This window comes from Pteronotus mesoamericanus, unplaced genomic scaffold (assembly GCF_021234165.1).
Source record: "Pteronotus mesoamericanus isolate MK-2021 breed Mesoamerican mustached bat unplaced genomic scaffold, CSHL_Meso_final contig_269, whole genome shotgun sequence".
NCBI classification, from domain to species: Eukaryota; Metazoa; Chordata; class Mammalia; order Chiroptera; family Mormoopidae; genus Pteronotus; species Pteronotus mesoamericanus.
The window spans coordinates 1146803-1157091 of NW_026555114.1; the positions used below are offsets into that span (position 1 = coordinate 1146803).

The following is a 10289-nucleotide window of genomic DNA, read 5'->3' on the forward strand; positions in this document are numbered from 1 at the left end:
TCTCTTCTAAGGGGTGGAGGGGCGCTCAACCGGACCCGACCCCTCCCCTCTGACCCCACAAGTTTCTCTCCCACTGAGCCCCGTTGCAATTTGTGTCTCGGCTCTAGCCCTTCAACCCTCCTTGCTCTGGCGTCACATAACCACTCACAGTAATTTAGGGGTGTCTTCACTCTACGTTGAAAGAAGGGTCTTTCGTCTGCTTGGAAATTAAGTTTGGAGCAGCCTGGGAGGAAACAGAAAAAGAAATGAGAGAATATGCGGCAACCACCTGAATAAGAGAAGAAAACCCTCTTTCTGGGGACATCGGATTCAACAAACACCATCGCGCGTCCCTCCAACCCTCCAAGGCGGTCTCTGGCCATTCCAAGGCCCGGCCGGCCGGCGCTCCCGAGGCGAGAGGGCCGCTCAGCGGTCCGCGCCAAAATGACTCAAAGTCAGGAATCCAGGCACCCACCCTTCTGTGGCTCAAGTACCTTGCGATATCGCTAGCCCGTTCCCAAATCAGAGACCACGTGGAACGGGGCGGGGGTGGGGGTGGGGAGAGGACCGGAGTCGGAGCGGGGGGCCTCTGGCGTAGAGCGGGGAGGGGGGAGCGGTGTATTTCAGGACGAGAGGAGGGGTGGCTCCGCCAGGGGGTGGAGCCGCTACCCGCATCCCGCGGTCGGGGCTCCCCCCCGTCGCGGCTCCGCTATAAAACCCTGGCCGGCAGGATCGCAGCACCCCCGGCGACTTTCTCGGTGTGCGACCCCTGGCTTCGCGGCGTCTTTAGCGTCTTTGCTCCTGCGCAGGATGCGGCGGCTGCTGCTGGTGCTCATGGCCCTCGTCGCCTACCGGTCCTCGGCCCGCGCAGGTGAACGCCTGGGCTTCGGCCCCCTGCCCTTCGGGTGGCCTGCTCTGCGCCCCCAGCCCCGCGCCCCCGGCCCTGGATGAGCCCGCGGGCCCGCAGTGCCGGCCAGCAGTGCGCGCCGGCGGCGCGCCCGTCCGGGGTTTCGTGTGCGCCGGGAGCGGCGAGGCTGCGGGCGGACTGGGCGCGGGCGACCTTGTGTGCGCACCCGAACGGCCACGTGCGGTGCGGGGAAAGCGTGCGCGCGGCGGCCCGTGGCGAGACGAGCGTGCGGGTCCGTGCGAAGGATGCTTCTCTGACCCTCTCCGTCGCGCGCCTCCGTCTCTCCTCCTTTCTGGCGTCTCACGCGGCTCCGGTCCTCCCCAGTTTGTCCGTGGGGTCGCTGTCCGCCCGGCTGGGGCTGGGTGCAGGATGGTCGCCCTCCTCCTCCGCCCAGAGCAAGGGCAACAACTTGGGTGTGGCGGGGCCCTGGCATCCCCGCTTCTCAACCTGGGGTCCTTACCCCTGGGGGCTGCCACCTTCCTTCACCTTCCCCCCGCCCCCCCCCAGCGCTGTGTTGGGAGCCTGGCTGGGGGCACCAGGAGACCCGAGGTCCCCGGTTGAGCCGGTCTTTCCGGCCAGGGTGATTTTCCTTTAAAGATTAGTGGTGAGGCCAAGCTCTTAATTATTCTCCTGGGTGGGAGGTAGCAGGAGAGACGTGTTAATATTTGATAAGGAACTGAAGGTGCTTCCAGCGGCTGGGCACAGGGATTCGGGGAGCACCTTTCCTGCGACCTCACGGGGGCCCATCTCCGTCGCAGGAAACCCCCATCCGCCAGTCCCCAGCTCAACTACCCCTCCCATGGTCCTTGGGGCGCGCCTGACCAAACCCCTTCTCCAGAGCTAGATGCTCCCCATTTAGGGTCATGGAGTGAGTGGTGGGGGGACCTCAGCAGCAGAGGAGAGAGTGGGTGGCGATTGCGGGACAGACTTGGCCGGCCCCTGGGGTGCGGAGCGGGCTGGGTGAGGGGCATCTTGCAGCAAGTCCCTAGAGAGGAGGAAAGAGAAAAGGCGGTAAAGGGATTCAGAACGGGCCTCCCCAAGTGTGCCTCTTGGCTTGTGAATTACTTTGAGCTGAAGGCAATAGAGGAACTTTTATCTCTTACTTAAAGAATTTAAATTGAGGGCCTTGCCAATAATAAGTTATTATCAAGATTGAGTTTTTATGACCTATCTCGCCTGCAAAGCTCCAAGGTGCCTTACCTCACCCTTAGCTCAGAATGCCGTATGTATTTCCTTTTCCCCGTCTCTGACTTCTCATGTGTGTGGGGTTCCTGCCCATACTTATTAGATGTGGTCATTTTCTCTTGTTAATCTGTCTCATGTCTATTTGATTATTAGACAGCCAAACGATCTTAGAAGGGTAGGGGGAAGTTTCTTCCTCCCCTCCCAGTAGGATGTGAAAATTTGTTTTGGTACAGTTGGACGTTTGAAACCTACTTAAGGGGCTGGGCTTAGCAGAAAGAAAAAAGCTTTACAATTAATACGGCTGCTTTGCAGCTGTGTGGCCTTAGGTAAGTCACTCTCAGTTTTCTCATTTACAAAACAGGGACAGTGATGAACATCAGGTACTGTTTTAAGGATTCACATGGGATAGTGGTGGAAGTCCTCAGTGTCATGCGTATGTGACACATGGCAGGCACTTTGCATGTGACGGCTGTGATGGTTCTACCGCAGGCGTGGGGCCCCACGGCCAGGGAAACGGAGGCTGGAAAATGACTGGGCTTTCCACCGAGGTACCCAGAGCATCTGCTGCCATGGAGAGAGGAGGGGAGAGGATACTGGGCTCCTTCTGGCCAGGATTTGCTGAGACTTTGCCCAGGACACACTTGGCTTTTGCTGAGCTGGTTTTCGGGATTTTCTTCTGCCCCAAGAGTGGGAGGGTGGGGTGAGCAAGGTCCATCAGAAAGAAATTCTTCAGTAATCTCTAAAGAATGGGGGTTGGAAGGAAAGCCAATGGTGGGGAACAGTGGCCGGGTGATTGGCCATGGTCGTTAGGCCTCTCACTCCATTTCTGGCTGGGGCAGGTGGACTAGGCGGAAGCTGGAGCTTGGGGCCCCTCTCCTTCCCGGGCCCTTGTGGAGGTGACCTGAGACAGAGGGCCAGTGGTCACCTGCAAGGGCAACCCTCTCATGAAAGATTACAGGAACCCGAGCTGGTGTGTGACCGGCCACCTCTTGCTTGAAAGCCAGCCCTCTGTCCTCAGCCCACAGACAGACCTGACCCCTGGCCTTGGCCTCATCAGCATCGTGTTTTCCTGCCTCCTGCCTCCTGAAGAGGGTAGTTACAAGAGCATTCGGCCAAGCAGGTCAAAAGTCTCTATGATTACGGCAGTGGATCAGAGGTTACCACTACAAACGCAGGAGCCATAGCTGGCAGGAAAGAGTACATTCCTCAGAAAAGCTCAGCCTGAACCAGATAATCCCTGGGGAGGCTCAGAGGGGGTTCCACCCTTCAGAGCTGGCTCCCCAGGACTCTGGTTTAAGTAAGGCTTCCCCTGGAGCAGCCTTCCCATGGGCCTCCAGTCCAGGCTGACCTTGGAGGCCCCTTCTTCCTTCCGGACCCCTGAGAGCGGAAGACCAGGAGGGTTATAACAAGGAGCCTTTCACAGGTGCAGAGGGCCTCCCATCCATTGTCTTCTCAGACACCACCAGCTCCTTCTGCCTGAGGGAGAACGTGGGGCTCAGAATGTCAGTGACTGGGTGAGGGCAGAGCTAGGACGGGAAGCCTGGCGAAGGGGTCCAGCTTCAGAGCTCCCTCCACCTGCAGAGGAAGGGGCCGCCCTGCCTTGCAGAGTTGACCCATATGACGGTTCCCAGGGGCAGCAACTCCTAGGGGCAGCAGGGCCCTGTCCAGGGGGTAGACTGTCCTTCTCTGAAAGAGGTTGATCAAGGGCTGGGAAACTCAAACGCCCAGGGTGGCTCTGTGGGTGCTCACTCCTGGCCTCAAACCCTTCTTCCTGCTACTGAGGTCCTAACCTTCTCATGGCTCCCTCCCCTCCCTGTCCCCATTTGAGCAACCCCAGAGGAGTGGCACTGGAGGGGGAGGTTGGGGGGCTGGGGAGGTTGCCCAGGCAGGAATGTGGGGGGAAGCCGTGTATGCTGAGAGGCCTGAGCTCAGGCTGAGTGGGAAGCTGTGCTTTTCTTAGGAATTTCCTCATCCCTGAATTCTTTCCAACTTGGCTTTGGCCATCTGCGCACTTATAGGAGAGCAGAGGGAGCGAGGCAACAGGAAGGAAAGGGCTCATCAGGGACTTTAAGTTCCAGGCTACCTGCAATACTCCCACCATCTCATTTAATCCTCCCCACCGTCCTCAAATGAGGTGACTGGCGTTAGTACCATTTTACAGATGATAAAACTGAGGCTTAGATAGATTCAGTGACTTAGCCAGAATTCCAGCTCTGGATCAAATGCCTTGTCCACCCTTTAAAAAAGAAAATCAGTAGGCTCTAATTAGAGCAGGTTTAGGTTTACATAAAAGCTGAGTGGAAAGCAGAGGGCTCCTGCGTTCCCCCTGCCCCTGCTCGTTCCCCTGTTGTTAGCATCTTGCATCAGTGTGGTAGGTTCATGGTGTGGCCTTTTTGTCAGAGATGCTGGTTCTATCCAGAGGCAGAGCCCGGGTTAGAACCTGAGTCTATCTGGTCTCAGACACTAGGGCTGTGGGGTGGTGGGAACAGGGAAAAGGCTTGGCTGTTTTTCTTTCTGTGGAGCTGGGAAAGTTTAGCCAAGAATGGGTCTTAATAACAAGAGGGAGGGGCCGGCGCGATCCCCATCACCCCCGTGATCACCTCTGGGAAGGCAGCCAGGCTGAACCTGGCTCTGTTGTCCCATGAGGGGAGGCCAGGCCCCGACCCCCTCCTCTCCTCCCACCAGAGCCTCTCTTCCAGGTCTGGCCTGAAGGAGGGAGTGGGAGGCTGATGGGCAAAGAATGGGGAGTGTGGAGGCCAGACCTGAGGAAGCCTCGGAGGAGCCCCCGGAAGGGCTGGTGGCTGCTCTCCCCTGCATGAGGATGAGTGTGCTGGGCAGGATGACAGCCGGATGAGTCACAGGCCAGGGACCCCTGCCGCCTGACTGCTGGTACTGCCTCCTCCCCCACCCCAAATGTTCTTCCAAAGTGTCCCCTCCCAGACCCCAGGAACACCCACCCCAACCCCAGGGGGACTCTGAATTCAGGGAAATTCGCAGCCTCTGACCTACTGTGTATACACACACCCAGTGTGTGTGTGTGTGTGTGCTCAGAGGTCTGAGCTCAGGCTGAGTGCACAGTTCACGTGCACTCGTGGAGTCGTGTGTGTACACAGATGTAGCGACACACATACACACAGGCCTCACATCCTTCCTCTCTCCACTGCAGAGTCACACTGGTGCTACAAGATTCAAGCCAATGCCTCCAACAATTGTTTGGGTAAGTGCAGTGAGTCTTGGAGACGGGCCTTTCTGCGTGGTGGGACCATCCAGCTCGAAATGGAGACACAAGGAGGGTGGGAAGGATGAGAGATAATGGTGTCCCCCCAGTCACATCAGCTCTTAACACACACACACACACACACACACACACACACACACTCTCCTGGTGCTCAGGGGACGAGGAATGCAGAGTGACCTGAGCCTTCCCTGGCACCGTCATCACTGTCACCAAGAGAGTGAGTCCTCTATGAAATGTCATCAGCAGCATCAAATAGAGAGATACATTTTGCTCTTTCTCATAACAAAATGGAGACTTGGACCCTGGCTGGTGTGGCTCAGCTGGTTGGAGTGCCATCCCATGGACCGAAAGCTCATGGGTTCTATTCCTGGTGAGGACACATGCCTAGGTTGTGGGTTTGATCCCCTGTCGAGGCACGTAACAAAAAGGCAACCAACTGATGCTTCTCTTACATCGATATTTCTCTCTCTCTCTCTCTCTCTCTCTCTCTCTTTCTCCCTCTCTCTTTTCCTCCCTTCCTCTCTCCCTAAAAGCGCTAGGGAAAAAAAGTACTTGGGTGATGATTTAAAAAAACAGGAAAAGGAGACTTTGTCCCGTTCTTCTGCAGGTGAACCCGGGAGTGATCCTTTTCACTTTCTAATCAAAAGCTGGCCAGTTTCCCAACTTCCCCGAAGTTGCTTTCTTCCTGCCTCTGCTGTTTGGTAACTGGACAGTGCTGCCCCACTCCCTAGCCCCGCCCAGCAGGGGCTGGAGTCACCAGCGTTTGGGGAGCCAGGCTCCTCCAGGGTTACTTCCCCACTGCAGCCTCAGGCAGTGCTTAGTGTCTGGTCAGCGGGTCCTTCCACAAGCAGCCCTCCCCGGGGACTCCCCTCCACACCTTCCCAGCGCCCTCCCACTCACCTTCTTTGAACTTCATTACACAGGTTATGAAGCATATTATCACCACATTTCTCCCCTCACAGCCCAGGACGATGAGCTTGTCCCCTCCCTCAGAGCTCACAGCCACCAACTAGTCACCCTGTTCCCACCCTGCCATCCCAGCCAGACCTGCTGTTTGCGCGCACGTACCAAGGGTGTGCGTGTGTCTGAGCAGGAAGACCTCTGCCACAGCCTGCCAGCCATCCCAAGACCTCGCCGTCTGTGAGCTGGGTGCTCAGGCGTGACCTCCGCGGAGCGGAGGGGGCTACACCCCGGCTCCAGGCACCCCGACTCAGTCCACCTCCTCTCCCTGCTCAGGGCCAGACCGGTGGGGTGGAGACTGCAAGAAGGACCGCCAGTCTCCCATCAACATTGTCACCACCAAGGCACAGGTGAACAGAGCCCTGGGACCCTTCTCCTTCTCCGGCTATGACAAGAAGCAAAAGTGGACCGTCCAAAACAATGGGCACTCAGGTGGGTCCCAGGTGGGCAGGATAGAGGACCTGGGCAGGCGCGGGCACCGGGTCCGGGGACCCCGAGTTCCCTAAGGACGAGGAGGGCTCACAGCCCCAGGTGCCCGTTTGCTGAGGAGAAACCAGAAAGCCCAATTCAGGGAAGGCAGGGGAAGAGGAAGGGCTTCGGAAAGCAGAGACCACGCCAGCAGGATTTTTGGTACTTTCATCAGATCAGTCTGGATGTCTTAGAATGAAGGAAAAACATGTGCACAAGTGTGGGGGCATGAAACAGTTTGGTGTGTTCAGGGAACCGCATGTGGCTCTGTGTGGGCGGAGGACAGAGTGACGCTGGAGGAGCCAAGCCAGCCCAGGGGCAGGCGGCTGAGGGCTGAGGGGTTGGGCATTCCCCTGAGGACACCAGGGCACCACAGAGCGGGGCTGGAGCAAAGTAGAGACCTACCGAGTTTCCTGTTGGGACAGTGGGGACTGTGCAGAGGGAGGCAGGCAGGGAGGCCAGTAAGGGGCCGGGGAAGGTCTGGGGCCGCACGGCCCATCCTGACTCCTCCCTCCAGACCCAGGCCCACAGCCCATGGAGGGTGGGAGGCAGGAGAGGCCTTGCCTGGGCAGAGCCGGGGAGAGTGGCTAGGGGAGAGGCTAGGGGAGAGGCTAGGGGAGGTGGGTCGAGGACTCTGCCCTCTCCTGTGCGCCTCAGTGATGGTGTTGCTGGGGAACGAGGCCACAGTTGCTGGAGGAGGACTGGCCACCCGGTACCGGGCCAAACAGCTGCACCTGCACTGGTCCACGGTGCTGGACGCGGGCTCAGAGCACAGCCTTGATGGGGAGCACTTCGCCATGGAGGTGAGTGGCCCTCCTGGGTCAGTGCCTTGCCAGGCTCTGAGTGTCCCTGCCTCAGGCAAGAAGGGCAATCCAGCCCCCCAAGTTCTCCCTCCGCCTCTCTCTCCCACCAGATGCACATAGTACATGAGAAGGAGAACCCTAAAGAGGCCCAGGACCACAAAGAAGAGATAGCAGTGCTGGCCTTCCTGGTGGAGGTAGGACCCCTGTCCCCGGGGTCTGAGGGGCTGCTTCTTACAGAGACCTGGGATTCCAGCCAGACCTGCGGAGGCCCCGACTTCCATTTCTCGGGGACTTGCACACGCCCAGGCGGGGAGCTCAGAGCCTCTCAGGGCCTCGGTCCCAGAAGCTGCCTGCCTCCCCGCCCCAGACCAGGAGAATGAATGGGTGGTCACTACGAGCTCCCCACAAGCCCCTCTCAAGCCCCTTTCCCTCCTGTTCCAGGCTGGATCCAAGAATGACGGCTTCCAGCCCCTGGTGGAAGTACTGTCTGCTATTCCCAGACCCAGTGAGTCAGGATGACGAGGAGGACGGCTGGGGGGTGATGGGAGGGGTGGAGAATTCTTCCTACAAAGGGGGCTCGGCTCAGAGCAAAGTGTGCGAGGGGGGATCCGTGTCTCATGGAATCCCCCGCCCACCGACGGCATCCTTTATCACCCCCTACCAGTGATGAACACCACAATGAAAAGGGGCGTCAGCCTGTTCGACCTGATCCCGGAGGAGGAGAAACTGAGGCGCTACTTCCGCTACCTGGGCTCACTCACCACACCGCCCTGTGATGAGAAGGTTGTCTGGACTGTGTTTGAGGACCCCATTCAGCTCCACCGGGACCAGGTACACAGGGCCCGGCTGAGGCGACAGCCTCCCACTGCCCAGCTCCCCAGAGGCTGCCCCTGTGGACCCCCCAGAGACCCCTGGGCCGGGGGTCACCCCAGGGAACTGAGGGCCTATTGGGTTAAATCCACAGACACCCTCTGCAGGAGTCAGACAAGAAGGGCCCCGGCTGTCCTACCTCTGGGTTAAGGGCTGGAGGGGAGGCCATAGCAGGGAGTGTCAGGAAACAGCTTCCAGGCTGCGCCCTGAAAAGTAGGTGGATGTTGGCCAGCTGAGGGCAGGAGGGCTTGTGTTCTGGAGAGAGGTGCCTGCCTGGAGGGCCCAGGTAGGCCGGGGGCAGCCGAGAGAGGATCACTGTAGCCATCACAGGGAAACAGGTTTTTCAGTCCTCACGTGGTCCTGGAGTCCTTATAACACAAGCGACTCAGGTCACAGCAGTGAGTAAAAAGGGCCTCAGTCCCTGCCCTCGTGGTATGTTCTTCTAGGACAATGATTCTCAAAGAGTGGTTCCCCGGACCAGTGGCATCATCATCTGGGAATCTGCTGGACATTCAAATTCTCGGGCCTCCCCCCAGACCTACTGAATCAGAAACTCTGGGGGTGGAGTCTGGCATTCTGGGGCCCAGCAAGCCCCCCAGGTGGCAGTAATGCTCAAGTTTGAGGACCACTGTTCTTTAGTAACAGCGATAATGGTAGTTGTCACCATACGCCCCCAAGCCGTCCACTTGGCTCAGGGAAGCTAAAGGGAGTTGAGCGCCCACCAATGCCCAGCACTTTACAGTTCCTATTATTTTCATCTGCACTGAAGCCTGAGAGGTAGGGATTCTGAGCCCCTTCGCTACTGAGGGGTCAGAGAGGCACGGTGACTGGCCTGGGGTCACACAGCAGGGAGCACAGCCCCACCTGGCCCCATGCCAGCTGAGCCTTGTCCCTCTGCAGATCCTCGCGTTCTCTGAGAAGCTGTACTACGACGGAGAGCAGAAACTGACCATGACGGACAACGTCAGGCCCCTACAACGCCGGGGGCAGCGCCTGGTGTTCAAGTCCCAGGCGCCAGGACAGCTGCTGCCCCTGCCGCTGCCTGCTCTGCTGGCCCCCACGCTTAGCTGCCTGATGGCTGGCTTCCTCCGGTGATGGTTCACGTCTGGACGCTTGACCTCTGATCTCTGACCCGAGAGGGCTTGGACCTTGTTTCCTCAGGCTTCCCAGGCTGGACTTTGATGACGATGAAAAGATGGATATATTTTTGGAGATACCTTTCTCAGGTCTGGTTTTAGTTCCCACCACCACCCCTGCCCTGTTTCCCTCAACCTATCCCAGTTCCGGGGCAGGGACCTTGGGGCCTGGAGATTTCTTTGGAACAGGGACTGCGGGTTACCCGTTCCCACCTCTGTGAGCTCCCTGACTACACCCCACGTGGTGACATGCAGAAGGCACCTTGGAGCTCCAGCGCCTCAGAGAGGCTGGGTGGAGGCCACACAGAGTGGCCGTGGCCGTCGGCTGAGACACTGGCCGGCGCTTTCTCCTCTGTGCTAGGGGTGGAGGGCGCGGGGTATGTGTGGGTACAGCCTAGATGAGATGGGTGACAAGGAGTTCATTTATTTGGTGAAATATTTCTTGAGTGTCTATGTTCTAGACACTGGAGATGTGACAAAAATGCCTGCCCTTCTGGAGTTCATAGCCTAGTAGGGAGATACTATAAATAAAATAGACTCAATTGTACAATCTATCAGGCTTCTGTCTGTAAGTGCTCTGGAGAAACCTCAGTCAGAAGGGGAAGGTGGGCAGGGGAGGCCTCAATGGGACGGGACATCCGGAAGACCTGAGGGAGGCCGGGGAGGAGGCCATCTGGAGCCAGCCAGCGTTCAGGTGGGAGCAAGAGGAGGAGGAGAAAAGGGAGCGGGGGGTGGGGGGGGTG

At 58.3% G+C, this 10289-nt stretch overlaps 1 protein-coding gene across 1 annotated transcript; it reads left to right on the forward strand.

The window, feature by feature from the left end:
- The first annotated feature begins 698 nt into the window (after positions 1 to 698).
- Positions 699 to 10059, forward strand: CA4 (carbonic anhydrase 4). Its single transcript, XM_054574810.1, has 8 exons — positions 699 to 850; positions 5238 to 5288; positions 6546 to 6701; positions 7395 to 7540; positions 7651 to 7734; positions 7982 to 8045; positions 8205 to 8371; positions 9311 to 10059. Exons 1-8 carry the CDS (start codon positions 790 to 792, stop codon positions 9503 to 9505), a joined length of 924 nt encoding a protein of 307 aa, XP_054430785.1. The 5' UTR covers positions 699 to 789; the 3' UTR covers positions 9506 to 10059.
- The last annotated feature ends 230 nt before the right edge of the window (positions 10060 to 10289 follow it).